This window comes from Phaethon lepturus, unplaced genomic scaffold, assembly GCF_000687285.1.
Source record: "Phaethon lepturus isolate BGI_N335 unplaced genomic scaffold, ASM68728v1 scaffold11398, whole genome shotgun sequence".
Taxonomy (NCBI): Eukaryota; Metazoa; Chordata; class Aves; order Phaethontiformes; family Phaethontidae; genus Phaethon; species Phaethon lepturus.
The window spans coordinates 741-18,726 of NW_010559763.1; the positions used below are offsets into that span (position 1 = coordinate 741).

Consider the following 17,986-nt stretch of genomic DNA (forward strand, 5'->3'; position numbering starts at 1 on the left):
GAGGTTCATGAGTTCATGACCGGGGAGAGACACTCCTCCTCTTCCAGCCAAATCCCGAGTGCTGCCGCCGGCACCCTGCCTGCCGCGGAGGCGGCCGGGGACCGGCGTTGCTAACAAGGGGGCTCGGCCATTGGCAGGACGGGGTGCCGGGCGCACAGCTAAGGCGAGGAGGGGTGCCGGGTGCACAGCTAAGGCGAGGATTACGGGAGAGGAGATGCACCGCGTGACTGCTCAACCTCAATAAAAAATACTGCACCTTTTATAACATAACTGCGTGCTTTATTGATATACACAGTAAAGCAGTATATAATACAATAGTAAGGCATATATTTGGTGAAATTCGATATGTTGTGAAAAAACGCAGTAAAACAGAAGTTTATAAAAATAATTAGTAAATGTTACAGTGTTGGTGTTAAAACACAATATATTATGATATCCAAGTAATAAACCAGTACTGAGTAACAATGAAATAACATGCCGTATGGTATTTAGGTATTCAATTACACTGATTATGTTTTACAGTTTAATACTTTGTCATCATAAGGAATATGAAATAATTCCCAAATTATGCTTAAAAAAGCAGCGATAAAGCTTTCAACTTTTTAAATATTTTTTGACAGACTCACTCCAAAACTAAGATCTAGAAAGTAAAACAAACAAACCCTGATGAAAACAACCGTGCAATCCATTTTTCCTCCATTTTTTTTTCTGAAGAGAAGGTTTAATATATAAGGGGGAAAAAAAAGAAGAAACCCATCTCTTTCTCAGACGCCAGTTTAAACCTTCTGATAAAAAAGACCGTGAGAAATATCCAGGGTTCCTATTGCAATGATGTTAAAAAGCTCTTTATTAGGAAAGCAGAGGTTTGGGGGGATTGTACTTATTTTTTGTAAATGATTATCATTGTTGGTATTATTTAAATGATGAGACCTGGTCACACAATGGACACGTGGTGATGATGTAACATTATCCGTATGTAATTATTAGGAACACCACAAAACCAAAGTGAGGTAGAAATAGCATGACTAGCCATGTTCAATGTTAACTAGCATTCAAAATAAAATCTTTCCCAAGTTTAATTACACTTCATACAAGAAGAGGTAACAGATTTTTTACTCTTGCAATATAAAGTTAGATGGTCTGTTTCTACGTACTCTAAGGTAAAATTAAAAGCTGGTTAAGAAAATGAAGTGGTAAAGCTTTTGCTGACAGCACCTCATACCCAAACGTCTCTCCCGCAAGCTGCAGTCACGCTGGCTAATCTGTTTCGCTATCAGTCGGTTCCTCTCCTTCTCACATTATTGTTAATTGTGCGGGATTACTTGAAGAGAGAAGTGGGGAGGGAGAAAGGACCAGGGCCTTTGTTTTGGTGATGGGTATCTCATGGGGCAGTGTGGCTACCTTCACCTGATCACCGTGCGCGCGCAAGAACAGCAGTAACTCTTCTACAGCCTTTCCCAAAGGCTGCTCACCGCGTTACGGCTCCTTGGGACCGGCTGCTGTAGCAGGCTGAGACGCACATCGCGGAAAGCTCTAGTTTTATCTTCCAGAGGATCGAGGAGCTGCGTGCTCATTACCGGCACTGGGAGATGGACAAGCAAAGACGCTCTGAGTCACCTATTTGTGCTTCGGGTCAGAAGCTGACCCCACAGCGGGTCGGGGGGTACTTCTCCCCTTCTCCTCTCCTCTGCAGCAAAGGTGACTCGAGCGGTGGCCGCGGGCGGGGGAGAGCTGTACCCAGCTGCTGCTGAAGCACTGGCTGCTGGCCGAGGCCAGCAGGGTACTGGACACCAAGGTCCAAAGGTTTAATCTTATGTTCCTTTACTAATAGCACTCAGGAATTCAGTCAGCAGAGGAAATGCTGGCACATAAGGATGGTCATTAAATTCTTTTCTTCTTTCTTCTGGGGTTTTTCTTTTTTTTATTTTATTAATCTTTTTGCAGGCTCGGTCATGTGATGTGCTCTTTCATTTAATTATTGCAAACTAGCTGTGTAATTCATATAATTCTTAATTTTATTGGAAAGAGGTGACATAGCTACCTTCATTGGAAGTTCAGCAGATTTTTTTTTTAGCCAGCCCTAGTCAGACAAAACTGATGAAAAATGCAAGTTGGCCGTTTTGGTGTCGCTGCAGGAAATATTTTTTTTTCCTTTCATTTTGACAGGCAAGGAAAAGAACACAGGACATGGATCTCTGGTGCAGTTACAGAGCTGAAATGGAACTAAACAAATGCACTGCCTCAGTATATTTTTTTTGTGTTTTTTAAGGGGGTTTCTATAAACAATTATTTTTATAAAGCACACTTTAGTTTACAATCTTTCATTATAACTGTTATAAATTTTTTTTAAACAACCCGAAATGCGTTCCATATAAAGAAATGGCAAGTTATTTAGCTATCAAGATTTTACATGTAGTTTTCTTATAATTTTTGTACAATTGCATAGACGTGTAAAACCTGCCATTGTTAACAAAACAGTAACAGACTTAGGAAACTACTGAAATCTACAGTATAGTACCACTACCCTTCACAAAAATATAGATTTGTTTCTTGTAAACTCTTACAGTCTAATCCTCTTTGTAGTATGAATATTATAAAAACCATGCGGGACGCCTGAAGTTGTAAAACACATCTTGCTATTCTAACACCTTGTCGTCGGTCATCACTGTCACTAAGGTTTCCATCGCTCTTCCCAAGTCGTCTGCCATGTGGAAAAGGCTCCCTACATTGTGGCCTGAAAAAGGAAGTCAAAGAAGAGGAAATTAAACGAAGATGACACGGCAGCATGTTGGTAGGAACATTTTACAGAAAAGGCCCAGCACAGATCCATGGCTCTCCATGCCCCGCTTGACACCATCCCCAGTGAAGTACACCGGAGAGTACTCTTTCCAAAAGTCTCCTGGATGAGGCTAATACGTTGTCATTAGCAAAACTGCCAGATTTGCAGAACTCTTAACAGCAATACTGGCTTGAATGCCTATGGTAAACTATGCTGACAGCAAGCCAGATTGTTTATGTTCCAAGAACCTCCCCCCCGCGATGAAGCTTCACCATTACGCATGTTCACCAAAAGCAATGCTTAAATCCATCACAGAAAAGTTTCCGACTGGTGCTGCAAGTGTTTGACCATTCAATGTTCTATTAAGGAAAAAAGCAGAAACAAAGAGATCATCAGTAATTAACTAAATCATTAAACCCAAGAGGTCCCAGCGGGATACCTGCACAGATAGCTAAAACGATGACCAAACTAAACGGCTTGCAGTTTATTCAATTGTTTTTAAAATATCCTTTGCTTTTCAGCCAGCAGTCCAGCAGAAACAAAGACACCACAGTTATCAAGTAACTACTACGCAGCGGTTCACTTGCACATTTCTCCTCACCCCTAACCACTGTAAAGTCCGAAGACGGTATAACCACAACACGTGGTCCTCCTACACAGAAGCGATAAATAAATGCAGAGTACAGTTCTGGAGGTTAAAAACTTCTCATACTCATTTTACCACGGCTGCAAACGGAAAGTCAAGGTAGCAACGCTGAGCAGGAGTAAGTAAGAAATGGCTTCATCACAATTCGAGACTGAGTGGACTTGAAGGTAGGGAGATTAAATTGCCACAAGTTGCCATTTTAGGCCCATGGCATACCCTGCCTGGTCTCCAGCTGCTGTTCAGAAGAGTCTTCTGCAAGTCCTGCGTCAGATTTGCAGCCCTCTATGAGTGTCTCAGATACCCTCTGGCGGCATCTCAAACAACAGAGACATCACAGTTTAAAACAGCTGAATCCCAACTGGAGTCTCCCTCCTGAAAAAATATGACTGAAGAGGGAATATGACAGAGATCTAGTCACCCTACAAAATGAGCATCCTAACCAAGGACTGAGCATTCAAGATTTCTTGCAAGGACAAGGAGGAACAAGCAGACAGAAGAAGCTTGTTCTTCTTGCTTAAAAGAAGCAGAAGGAAATTATACTCTACACAGCACATAACTGTATTACTGAACTCATCGCCACAAGCTGACGTTGAGGCCAAACACATAAATAAGTTAAAAAAGGAGTTGGAAAATAATCACTGAAGAAAGATTTATTTAGATGCAAAGAAGTGCATGTGACCTCCAACTCAAGAAGTCTCCAAGCAGCAGAGTGCCAGCAACTGAAAGTATATAACAGGGGAAGTATTACTCAATAAAACCGTATGTTGTTACCTGAAGGATTTACCTACTCCCTGAGAGTACTTGCAATAGTATATTTGTCTGGAAAAACATGGGAGATGCAACACCATCTGCCCACAGTTCTGCCTCCCAGGAACGCTCTGCGCTACCCTGGATGCTGAGTCCTTGCCACGGCCCTTGAGGAAGGAGCACCCAAGCGAAGAAAGGACACAACCAGGGAATCCAGGACATTCCTTTCACGCAGTCCCTACCCGTAACGTGCTGGAGCCTTACTATTACCATTGCCCACCTACACGGTGGGTGTCCCTCCTGACACAACTGTCTTCTCTAACAAGAGGAATGAACCTTCTCTGTGGGGCAAATCAAACTCACCACCCTCTTCCAAATGATCATATATTACAGTAGTCATGCACTGTTGACATTTCTGCAGTACATAGGAGCTTGGAGTGAGGTTAGTTAATATTTATCAGCATCAGAAAAAAAATTACCTGATATCCAGAGAAGTTCGTTTCTTCTGGAGAACTAGCACCACCTTTTACACTGCAACACTATTTTTTTAAACTTTGGGTTTTTTTTAGATGTAGCATTCATTACACAAAACAAGGCTGTATCTAAATGATAACTGCTCAACAAGCTGCCCGTTCGATAGTGAGCTGTGCTGTGTCTGGCACAGTTTGCCAGATATCGATACAAAGAAATAACTTGGTTCTAATCTAGTGACCTTTTGCTAATTGCAGTAATGCACAGAGAAACAGATGCATCAAACAGCCATTTCATCCATAAATCATTAATGTATAGCCATCCTGTTCACCCTAAGCAAAAACTTGTAATTTGCTCATCAGCACGTCAAGTAACAGCATATGAAAAATTCCTGCCAAGTTTTGGTCAAAACATAGTTTAGTTTAAAGTAAATGTATTTTACCACATTTATTTTAGATGTAAGGGACAATCTCTTACTCGCACCATGCAGGCTGAGATCAGTCCAGAAAATTACACCATGGAAAGTGAAAATCTGATGAAGCTATATGGAAGCAAGAACATATTTTAGATGGGAGATGCTTTTGTAAACAGAAAGGTAACTGCCACTGGTTTGCTCTAGTTACCCCAAACTCTTGACATGGCTCAGGTGCATTTGTAGCATGTGCTATCAAGGCTTTATCAGAATAACCCTGGTATAACCGGAGCGACCTGCAGCATCCTCACAAATATTCTGACCCTGCAAACTACTTTCAAGAAATAGCTAGGCTTTCAATAGTCGTCTTATTCCTTGCCTGCGGCAACCTACAGCCAGGAGACGGGGTGGTGGTGAGAGTCATAACTGGCCAGCCAGCCGTGGGAGGCACTCGCTGCCGGTGGGATCACGGTCCCTTGTTCAGATCCCTTGCGATCCGTTGTTTCTAGAGGCAATGATGGAACTCCAGAGCTCTTCAGGGACTCCAACGCCACTCATTCCCGGCTCGGGAGAAGTGTTCACCCTTCCATGGACTTAGAGCAACCCAAACTGCTACACCTCATCTTCAGAAAAAAATCAGTATTTGTCAAGCCTATTTTGTTCTGTCAGATACAGAGCTGTAAAGGTAACAAAGGCAAGCTGGTTTTATAGAAAGAGGCTAGGTCTAGAAAGAATAACTTCAATCAAAAATTAGGAAAAAAAGTCCTCCAGAAGTATGCGACAGCAGGTACAAACTGCTAAATCATTCAGGCAATTAAAACACGGGCCAAGAAGACCTTATGCATCCGGGGATGACGAGGTATTCTTTTACTACATAAAAATGACAGGAACGGCTGCTTAGTCCTTCTTGTCTCTGTTAATTGCTGCCGTATTTTTGAAATAACCATGCTTCGAATCCGATCTCCCTCCACAAAAGCTGCGCAGAGGCGTGCTGGGGTGATTAAGGAGATGCGGCTCCCTCTCCCCCACACCATCCACGCTCCCTCTCTACTACAGGTCTGAACTTCCTCTGCCGAAAAACTGAACAATCATGTGCCTCCTCCTGAGCCACCTGAGTTTACAGCTCAGAGCATGACCATAAAACTCTGCTGACTGCAGTTTATGTTAACAGCTGGACTGTGAAGTGCAACAGCCTGGGGACGGCAGCCCCTGGGACAGTCCCGGGATGGGAGGACGGGCCAGAGGAGCGGGCAATACACTTGTGCTCCAGCCACTCAACTGGTGAACCTTCAGCTGGGCGTCACTGCACCGCCAGCAGTTTTGCCTCTCTTGCACACTGGAGTAACAGCTAGGTCAATCAAGACTGCACGTAGCTGAGAACAACATATGCAATAATTTTCTGGTACTGTAAGTGCAATGAATGCACCCTCTTCTACAAAGCCTGTTGCCTAAATCAGAGCTCAGATCTGGTGACTGTTTCTTTATAGCTCTGCTGCTTCTATTGAATACGACTTGCCCTCTCCAAGACTGAGACGTAGGACATCATTGACATTTTTAATCCAGAAGCAAATAAGAAAAATACTGTCCTAAAAGCACTTAGAAAAATATAAATAATAGATTTCCACTCATTATTATTCATATTTTTAAAGTAATGCCACCAAAGAAAGCATTAATTCCATTCTTTTTTTTTGTTAAAACACTAATGCTGAAAAAGTTTTCTCTATGCTTGAGGCACTGAAAGGTTGAAAGATGGTACTGTGTAAGAAAGAAACCAGCACACATTTTGAAATGCAGCAATAAAGCTCAAAATGGACATGGACAATAAACTTAGACTTATAAAATGGAGGGAATATTAACACAGGTCCATTTGCTTTGAAAGCAGAAGACACCTATTTCTGCAGACACTAACTACATCACTTCTGGTCACATATAGAATGATGCATTTCACATCTGCTGAATTTGCTTTAGAGGTTCTACTGGAATTAAGGCCCTTGGGTGAGGGCGCAGTAACTGAATATCAATCTCACACTACCGCTTGTCAGAGAAATAAATGTGGAGCATTCAGACTCGAAAGAGTGGATAGAAAGTAAATTAAGAAACCCCGACACAATGCAGTGCCTTTTTTAGCAGCACAGATTTCTCACCCTTCCCTGACAAAAGCAAAATCCTTCCTGGTGGTGGCTCGGATTTTGATATCCTTATTCGCATCAAGTAATGCCACACAAAGACAATACCTAAAGTGAGTAATGCGATCAAAACCTGGCCAGGTGGATTTAAAACTGCATGATCTGCCTTTGCACAAATGGGATTCACACATAAAGCAAATGCTGTTCTATACCTTAGCTCATACATTTCATAAGCAGGTGGAGAATTGTGTTTTATATTCAGCTCTGCAAGTTACCAAGCCCCCTCTGGAGCCACCAGCGAGCACAAATACAAGTGGAGAGCGGTGAGCGATTCCTTGAAGAAGTCAATTTTTTTAGGTTTAAGCTGCTGGAATCTGATCAGGTAGGGCATGCCCCCCCCCCCTTTTTTTTTTTAAATTAATTGTATCAAATATGCTCTCATCAGCAGAAGATTTTTCGGAATAATATGCATAAATACGAATGAGCATAGTGGAAATCAACAGCCTGTTTTTGCTGAACCGGAGCGCAATTCTCAGACTGTATGAGCCATGAACATGCAGGGCTGAATATGAAATAATTTCCATTAAAATTCTGGATTGGTGCAGTCTGTTGACGCCAGCCCGAGCACCCTTTTTTGATCCCCGTGAGAGGCCCTGCCATTTGAGGACAGACTTAACCCGCACTGAGGATCTCACGCCTCGAAGCGGCTGAACCTCTGCCCGCTCCGGCTGCCAAGGCAGAGAACCGCTGTAGCACAGGGCACCACATGAGAACAAGTCCTGGCTCGGCCGGGGTAGCCTGTCGGGACCGGGGGTTCGCAACAGCTCTGCTAGAAACCCCAGGGCAGCCTGTTTCCATGAGCCCCCCTCCCCGCGCCGGCAGAGGTTTGCAAACCGGGTTACCCTTCAACTTCTGCCTCATCAACACTGAACATCATCTGTTCAGGAAAGGTCATTTCACAGCTACTTGCAATTGCACTCAGGCAGTCTCTGAATATTTTATCTTTAATAATAATTTTCACTCGGAATTCATCTTTCAAACGTTGTATCTGGTCAGCGAGTGACGAGCAGCTTCAGAGAGGAAAAAACCAAGGCGCTCTGGAAATACTTTCAAAGGTGCTATGACAACACGGCGCAAAACGTTCTCCTCCATTAATAAGCAGGGACGTACAAATTCCAAAACCTATTTTGCGTTAAACCAACCACATCCAAAGTGCACAGTGAAAACCATCGCCCTTTTGCATTGCTGAACACAACACCGTGGAGCTGGTGAATGTTAGTAGCATTTTTCATTCTGCAATAGTATATCAGGAAATTAAAACACCTGAATCTCTTATACCTCTCAACTCTCACTGTTCTAAAGGAAAAGAAACAGAACTATTTAGTAACTATTTAATAACTGGAGATGATGGTTGGCATATTGGCACATACATGTAAACACAATTGTGAGTATGCAAGCAGAAACGGCGAGGGACGTGGGTGTCCCTGTCGTGCTTGCACGCAAGAGCAACAGAACGTAAGTCAATGACTGCAGCTTATTTGCTGACCACATTTGTCGTACAGAGGCTTCATTTCAACGTATTATTTTCTCCTCCCCATTCCTGGGTTCCCAGCTTTGGGAGGATGTAAAAAAATGCAGATCCCTGAGCTGCCGTTGTCTCCACTGAAAGTTGAGAGGTACGCTACTGTTAGAGCACGGATGGGGAATGCACTCAGCAAAATCAAACAAAACCCAAAGCAAAATAAAACCACCCCCGCCCTTCACCAAACCCAAGCGAACCCGTGCTGCTGTCACACGCATGCTGGGCACAGGAAGCAAGCTGTGACAAACAGAAGCCATGGCAGTGAGCCTGCATCTCACTAACCTCTCTCACTGGCTTTCCAGGGGCATTTCTTCCTTTAGGAACAGAGAGAGGAAGCGGAAGAAATATCAGAAAAGAAAGGAAAACGCCCACACGTGAATATATATATTTTATACTGTAAAAGACACTTCAATTTCCATTTGGGAATTTAATATAAAATAACCACGTTTCTGCTTTAAACAAAGACTGAAAGCGCATGGAAATTCACTGATGATTCTGAGCGGATTTATTCAAGAATAGTTCTGTAATCTGCATCGTGGTTTTCACCAAGCAAAAACACTTGAGAAAACTACTAAAACCAACTTACAGGTCTTTCAGTTGAGGATGAGGATGGCAGAGAAGATCTGAATTCACTTTCTGAGCATCCAAATTTCCTCAATTTGAGTACTTCTACTAATCAGTATTAGTGGTAAAATCATGTTTCCCCAACGTCAAATTAATTCATCCAGTCACTTTACATTTTATTATGGCCTACATACAAGTATACATCCATATATACATGTATGTGCACGCCCCCCCCCCCCATGTTTTACACCTAGAGCTGTACACTGGAATATAACATGCTCACATTCAAGATAAATAAACTTTGACAGATGTTTCCAACAAGCTGATCCGCAAGCGTGGAAAAACTGAGGGGGCAGAGGTAGAAAGGGAGAAAAAAAAAATCAAGTAAAAGGGAAAACAGGAGAAAGTATCTCATCACTTTCAAGTTGTTCTGCCGAAGTGGAGGAGTCATTAATGGGTTTAGCTGAAAAGATGTTCCTGATGAGCCTTCATGGAAGCCATACTTTGATCATACTGATTCTTCTCAAACGCTTATCGTAGCATATTTGTATTTTAAAAAAGAAAGCCAGGTGTCAATCAACAGCAGAAACACCTCCCCGCCTCCCTTCCCATTGCAGAGCCGGTGGCCACAAGACGCTCGCTGTCTCCAGAAGCAGCGTCCCACTGTCACCGGCACATTACTGCCAGCACTGGTACTGCCAGACTTGCAGTCTCAGGCAAGAAAGTCACCGCGGTAGATGCTGTTCAAGAAAGAGGATGATCTTTGCCCCAGAGCTGTTGTAAATGATAGAACTATAAACGACGTACGGGACAACGGCGAGAGAGACAGACACATACGGGCAAACACACCGGTCAGCACAACAGTAACCTAATTGCCGTCAAGTTTTTTTCTAGGTATGGCAGCCTGCAGGAGAGGGGAAGGAAGACAATAAATAGCTTTGCAGGTATTTGATAAGGAGCAGAACAAGGGTCATCGATGGAGCAAAGCTGAGCAGAGGTGGTAAAGGAGAGGAGGAGAGGGCGGAGGAACTGAGTGGCATTGTTGACCACCACAGGTCAGAGCCACCGCTCCGCTATGGCCGGGGCAACCTCTGGAGGGCCTGGACAGCAAAAGTTACCATTTACACAACGGAGGAAGTTTTACTCCATTCCTTCCCCTCTCCCTCTCCCCAGCAGCATCCTTACTATTAGAAATAATAATAACAACAGGTTTGAAGTCACGCTCTGCATGTAGGTTTTTATTCTGGTCCTAAGGGGAGTCTTGACTCAGATTATGTCTATGCCGCACGTGCTGGTGGTGCACAGAGCTACCAGAGTGAGCTTGACGGCTAGGAGAGGTGTAGCTTCGGTTCTAAGGGCTTCACCTCGCAGGCCTGTCTAACTCTCTAGGACTTACCTGAGCGCCTACACAGCCTGCGACCTCCTCTGGCGCTTTTATCAGGAGCTATGAATGCTAAAAAAAAAGATGCCTTGCAGAGGGCAAGATGAGAACCTCGCACCAATATAAATCACGTAACAGAAAAATCCTTGAAAATTAAGATATAAAGTCCATTGCATACTTTGGTCTTCTTCTGAGGAGAGTCCCAAGGTTCAGATGAGTAGGTGCTTTACCTAAGACCTCCAGCAACTGCACCATAGTACTGCTGGGTGTGCAAGAGTCCTGGGGCATGAAGGAGATCTAGCAGAAGACAGCTTAGCTTGGGTCAAGAGGCGAGGAGGAGCTGCCTACATGCAAAATACTGGATCCTTTTGGAGGTCTTCAGAAATGCTTACCTGTCTGCACATCATCTTGCAGCTGCGCCGTGTCTAATTTAAATATCTACATAAGACAGACGGGATTACACTTGAAAATGAATGTATTTAAAGGTAACTGGGATAGCTCTGCACTGCACAAAACAGCTGGTGAGGAAAGTCTATGGTGAGCAATCAGCCCTAGAATTTGTTAAATGCAACAAAGAGTAGCACTACTACAGTAACAGCTAATTTCTTTTGGAGGAAGATTAAAAAGGGTTTAATGGATTTTACTTTATTTTCTTCTTTGCATATGAATGAATGTGTGTCTCTAAGTTTTGAGGCAAGGACTATGGTTTGGCATAAATTGCAGGGGAAGATTGTCTGCATTGCCGCAGTTCTGAAAATCCGTATTCTATAAGGCATCAAAATACTGATATACAATCCATGGGCGCCTAATTATCTATTATTGCAGCTCAAATCAAGATTGCGCCCCTTCCAAAATAGAAGAGTCTTTCTTTTTCTGGTCTTGTTTTGAAATCAACATGACATTGTATCATAGACAAAGGTACGTAGAAAGTGATCAAATCAAACCTGAAAGCAGAGGCTCTAACAAAAACTTCATGCATCTATGCAGATTCAGATCGAAGCAAAGAGCACAAAGCACCTACTGCACTGCCGCTCTCAGAGCGCAGGAGGGGGACGGGCTGCAGAGGGGAGAGATCTGGATCCGCAAACAGCGTTTTTTCTTAACAAAAAAAGTTTCATTAAATTCATGAACGTATTCTCAGTTTACATAGGGTCCGAGCACTACAAATCACGAAAGATCTAGTCCTCCCCATCGCTATCGCAGCAGAAAGCTGCAGAGAAGCTCAGCCACGTCCGTACCGCTGTGCCGCAGAGGAGTGATAAGGGTTCTCAGTCACTGGGCTCACTGGTGTGGGATGTAGGACCATAGCACAGAGAAGGGGAGACACTCCAGAAGATGCCAGGCTAGCTCAGCTGGAAGAGTAGTTTTAGAATACCCTACAGTATAGTAACTCCAGGGTACTTTTCCATTGATTCAGGAAAGTGTTCAAAGAAAAGTCTGCATCGTAAGATTTTGCTGTCAGAATACGAGAAACTGCATTATTTGCAATGCCAAAGTTGCAACTTCCACTTAGGACACTAGTCCCATTCATGACAGAGCCTGGCTGAGGCAAGGGGGAGAGAAGAGAATGTGTCTGGTGTGTCTTTATGTGATTGAGATAAAAGTAAAACAAAACTTGTAAAAGATGGTGTTACTCTTAGTGCCATTTATTTATTGCTGTGGGGTCTTGTAATTTCACTGCACAAGATGACATCTGCATTGAGCAATACTATGTTAAACCATAATGGTGATTACCGATCCCTCTCCAAATGTTTCCACGTGATACCACGGTCTCTTAGCTCTTTTAAGCCCTCTTGGACTTATTTCTAGTCACTTCTTGGCTCTCGCTTTCTCGTTATCCACCCGCAAGGGCTCTGTGTTGAAAGCCTGGGAAGCTCCCTCACCAACTTCAGTTACTCGGGAACTCCTGCCCCTGAATTCCTCTCCGAGTTTCATTCATAGAAAGCATTTGCTACAAAACCGTAACCGCAAGACACAGCCCGGTCCGCCATAAGATCCACCTGAAGCAGCGCATCTTGTTTGTCCTCAGTGCTGCAGGAGAGAGGAATTTGGATTTAAAAATACTGGCCTGCCAATCTTACTTTCTAACTGTGAACCAGTTCCCCGGAGATTTAGTAGCTTGGGTACAAATACAGCGTGAAAATGTTTTCCTCTGTGGCCCATTATCGAGCAGGGTCAAATAAACCACTGATGGTAGATTTGCACTAAATGGCAGACCTCTGGCTTTGACATCTGTTTTGAGTTAGCACAGCAGCTGTCTGAAGCAGCTGCAGCAGTTGTGAATTTGCTGGGAGCAGCAAAGTAAAAGAGGAATGGATGGGAAACCTTGTAGATTAAAAGGGAAGAAAAGTTCCTTAAGGACAGCACTCATCAGGTATTCAGCAGAATTTCCGTCTCCAGAAATGAAACAGCTTTTGGCACCAACAGTCAGCTGTGCAAGGAGCATGGAGGTCCTCTGCTCCTTAGGAAATGCCAAGAACTGCCAAAAGGTTAAATTGAAGAAACAAAGAAACAAACAAAACCCTATAAAAGGTATATAGGAACACAAGTTATTGCATCTGAGACCTGTTTACAAAGGTCTATGACACGATTTGCTTAACACATGCTTCTCTAAAATGCATTCAAAACGATGCTATGAAGCCTTGATGCCCTTTTAAAAACAACTCTATGCAGCAAAAGCTTGTAAAATATCATAATCAAAATTAATCTATCTCCAGGTGAGCAACAATTAATTTCTACTACATTTTACTGCTGTTTCAGAAGTTCAAAATAAGAGCTACTGCTTGCTTTAGAAAACTATTTCTCAACCTGAGCAAATCTTACTCTTCAGATGCTTTCCATGATATTTAGACTAAATATTTTTTTTTAATTTCTATCCTGTGATTTTCAATTGCACATCTGTGCACCCAAGCAAACACTCACTCTTTTTCTCTATTCACTGCTTATTCAGCTCTGAACTTTTCTCATGAACCAAAGCCTTAGGAGTCCAGTTTGCTCTTGCCATATTATTCTGCCCTCCTCCAATTTGTTGTTATCCCAATGGCAATAGTATACTCAGAATTATATCCCTGATTCAGAAGGGGATCATGCTGCGACATGCTGGAGCTGGACATTTAGCTTGAAATTTAACATGCTTGTTTTTACAGGCCACAAAGAAAACTCACATTTAATGTCCTGCCAGTAAGTTCCAGCACATCTCTAGATTTCCTCAATTGATTCCATGTATAAATTTCAGGTTATTTGTATGGATGTTTTTCCCTTCCTGGATTTCATTTTGTTATCCTAATTTTCAATCTAGGTAGGTTTTGATGAGTGTCCTGTGTCCTCTGCAGATCTTCTGGAATTGCATGGTCTATGAATATCACAGCAGTGTTCTTTCTTCTACAGCATTAGTGTAGAAATAAACAAAGCTACTTTGAGTACTAGTCAATCTTGGCCATTTAATCCATCTTCCTTCTGGTTTTAATTCCTAAAGACAGTATGTATCACATGTGGTGGTGCCACCTTACCCAAGTAGTTTGAATTCACCTTTCAAATAATATTTCATAAGCTCCTGTATCACAGTACACTTCTGAATGACAGACTGGGATGACTGAGTTTCTTGCATCTGACTTTTATTTAAATTCTACTTAATAAGAATTAATACAAGAAAATAAATTCTTATAAATCTGTGCTGATAGACTTGGTTGGGCTTATCGTTCTGTTTCCTAGACACCTACAAAAAGCTTTAGGTTTTGATACAACGTGTAATGCAAAGAAATAAAATATTACTTCCACCACGTCTGAATCCTTACACTACACCCTATTTTCAGGCTGTTTTGCCAAACCGTTTCCACTTTTGCAATTACACTTTGATCTGAGATACAAATTTGCACATCTCAACAGCAAAATGTCCCCTGATTGAGTGGTTTGTTGAGACAAATCAACCCTGCTTCCTCTTCTCCTTTCTGCAGTTTTGTAAATCCCTGATGCCCAGGGAATCTGACTGACCATGGCATCCTTCACCTCACAATGAAGGTCTATGTGAGTCTGTGACAAATTAGCTGTGGATGTAAGCTTTGTTTATGTGGTATCAGTTGAGTATCATTTAATCGTTAAAATGGGAGCAGAAGAGAACTCCAATAACTGAAGTTTGCAGGAGATCTCATCAGAATTGACCTCAGTAGCCTTCTATATCAACCAGTGAATGGAAATCCAGTTGCACTGGTTGTAGGACAAACTATTTCTCACAGAGGGCCTGACCATTCCTATTCCTCAACCAAAAGCGATTATACAAACCTGGCAAATTCATGCAAATGCATCAAAAGATACATGAAGAACAAAGAAACCTAATCGAAGTCCTATTCTCTTTAGCCAAAACCTGGTACAATTCCCCAAAGAGTGAACAACTTTTTCCCCCAGCTGGACTAATTCTTCTTCTGTAGCCAAAGAGAGAGGAAGAGGCAGACTCTGGCTCAGCCCGACAGTGCCTTGGTCAGGCGCTGAAGAAAAGTCCTGGGGGAAGCTTGACTCTGCCTGACGGCCCATGCCTGCTCCTGGCTGCTGCACCAGAAGCTCCTCTCACAGCTTGGCTGAGGAGGACAGAAGAAGACACATGTCAAACATGAGACTGTGCCTCCTCCTCCCTCACAGCCCCCCATGCAGCTAGAAAGTATTTTTCTCCTCTATGGCTGCTAGTCAGGCAGGAAAGCATGTACATATGCAATCTCTTTTAGGAGTGCTTGTGATGACATACTACACTTTTAACATAGTTACTGAATGGAGAAAGAAAATGAGGGAATACATTCTTTCTCTGGATTTAAATGACCACATTTTGCATCACCAGAAAGCAAATGTGAAGTTATAGCTTAACTTACTGAATTAAAATATTAACTGGTGTTACCAATTTAATTTTTTTTTTTCACTAACCTGTATGTTTATCAGTTTGATGCATGAAGCTTCATATTTTTCACCAATAAAATAAAACTAAAAACCTTTTGTACTCTCAGTCGGTTGGAAGTTGTATCTAACAGACTGATCTCTACCTGTTTATATGCAGGCAATGAACCACCGTATTTCAAATACCTCATTTACTGTTGTTTCATAAATTGCTCCTATTTTACTTAAAACGAAGCTTGTTTTTAGAAAGAAACACTGGTTGTCAGTGTCATCAGCTATGATTACAAATTAGATACCACAGAGAAAGGTGAACATTTTAACACATGGCTATCTGCATCTAGACGCACAATATTATGCAAGATCTCCTAAATACAACATGTTTACACAAATGATGGTCACTGACAAGAAAGCACTGCCTGTTGCAATCTTGTGTATACAGCAACTTTAAAAATGAGCCCTTTTTTATCTACATACCAGTACTTGAAAGATTTTTTCATCAGTTGTTTCTGATAATTAATATCTAGGCAAAATGAGGGCTGAAGATACAAACTTTTTTCATATAATGTTGGTGTGGAGATCGATTCAGTTAACAATACACTGTTTTAGAATTTCTTCGATAATGGTTTTCTAACGGATTTGTTCTTTTGATCTATAGCATGAGATTTTATGCAGTTTATACTGCCTTCTTTTCCACTGCTCACAGATGATGCCTGCTGACAGCTGAACTTGCTTTGGAATCAAAGGATAGAGAAAATTTGGTTTCACTGAAAGTCTAGCATGATAGTTAAGGCACTTATCTACTAAAGAAGAACCTCTGGGTGATGTGTGAAACCTGTGCACGAGGCCCTGTGGTAAGTCTGTGCCCCTACTGAAAGCCACAAAACAGGCTGTCAGTGGGCACCGGGACTTTCTTCTGCCAAGAGGTTTATGTCTGAGCCTGCTTTCACAGCCACAGGTAATATCCCAAACATGCCATCCCCTGCTAGGAATCTAAGCCATTTTTCTTGGCAGCAGAGTATTTTCCCCAGGCTCAGGAAAGAACTTTCTTAAATAAAAAAAGCTTGAACAAATAAATCCCAGTAATACAAAAGCTTATCTTTAGCAAACAACAGGAATGAGCAAAATGGAAACAGTGAAAGAAATGCTGTGGCTGTACACACACGTGCAGCCTACGCTGCACAAAGCACCAGCCCACTTGTTTTTCCTTTGGACCCAAGTGCTACAAGGTCAAGAACTTTGACGGGGAGCTTTAATATTATTTCAAACCAGATTCTTCTTGGAGAAAGGTAAAGACAGAAGAAAAATGTGCAAAGAAATGTACTAAAAATAAATCAGCAAGGAGACTGACTGAAAAGGAGAGCAGCTGTGAGAAAAGGAACACGGCAAAAGGGAAGAGAAGAAATGCCGCAGGAAAAAAGAGTCTCAGACAGATATTGTTTCATCCATGCATCTAGCAAGGGCTACCTGTGGGGGTAGCGTAAGGTAACGGAGGAGCAGGCTGCTTCTCCACTCCAAATAAGACAGGTTTCGCTGCAGCTATTGTTAAAACGAAAACAAAGAGCAGCAAAAAACCCGAAACCAAAACACAACCCCCTGAAAACATCAAGGAACAGAAAGCACTTTTATCTTCTTCCCTCTCATCTGCCGCGGGCTGCAGTGCTCACCTCTGGAGCTGGGGAAGGAGTTGTTCAGCTGCTCCATCACCTCCTCCAAACCTGTGCTTGTGTCCTGGGGAGGGCTGAGCAGCTCATCCTCGCCTGGAAAGCAAATCCACACCACTGCATGAGAGCCACTGTTAAGCCATTTGCTAACAGCTTGCTAGTGCCTCCGTCATGAAGCTTCATGAAGCTAAGGCTGTTTTAGTATACAACCACAGTTGTAAAAGTGAATTTTGCTGAATATTAGGTTTCTCTTTTTTTTTTAAGGACCTCAGTGAAATTAAACAATGGAATTTAAACAATTAACACTGACTTTAATTCGTAAAAAAGGGATTTAAAAAATAATCTATTCTGGTAAAAAGAAGTGGGATAAAACGTCTGCTAGGTGTATTTAGTTCTATAAATGACACTCGTTGTTGCAGTTTCTTTTATTCCGTTAATAGCAAAAGAAATTGCTGTTGTGAGTGCTGCTATTGAGCAGTTTTGTAGTAGTGCTGGATCCATGTTAGCACTGCTTTGCCTAGCTGCGTAAATCAGTAGAAGCCCAGATTCTCATCTACATCAGTATTAATATTTCTGACAGTTTAATTGCATCAGATTGGCACTCCAAGAACATTCAACTGTACTGTAAAAGGGTTTAGCAGCAGTTTAATAAAGCAAAATACATTTCTCCCACTGAATAATTGCTATAACCTGATTATAGGGCAGCAGCTTAATGGGAAATTCAATACATTTTATTTTT

The 17,986-nt window shown here is 42.3% G+C and overlaps 1 protein-coding gene across 1 annotated transcript in view; it reads right to left on the reverse strand.

The window, feature by feature from the left end:
- Positions 1–1,893: 1,893 nt before the first annotated feature.
- Positions 1,894–17,986, reverse strand: part of DMD (dystrophin) — a gene marked incomplete at its 5' end in the record, with an annotated part of 78,415 nt that continues 62,322 nt past the window's right edge. The window contains 3 exons of the mRNA XM_010293480.1: positions 1,894–2,734; positions 9,046–9,077; positions 17,251–17,343. Of these exons, the coding sequence (XP_010291782.1) occupies positions 2,723–2,734; positions 9,046–9,077; positions 17,251–17,343 (137 nt within the window). The remainder of the gene's footprint in view (positions 2,735–9,045; positions 9,078–17,250; positions 17,344–17,986) is intronic.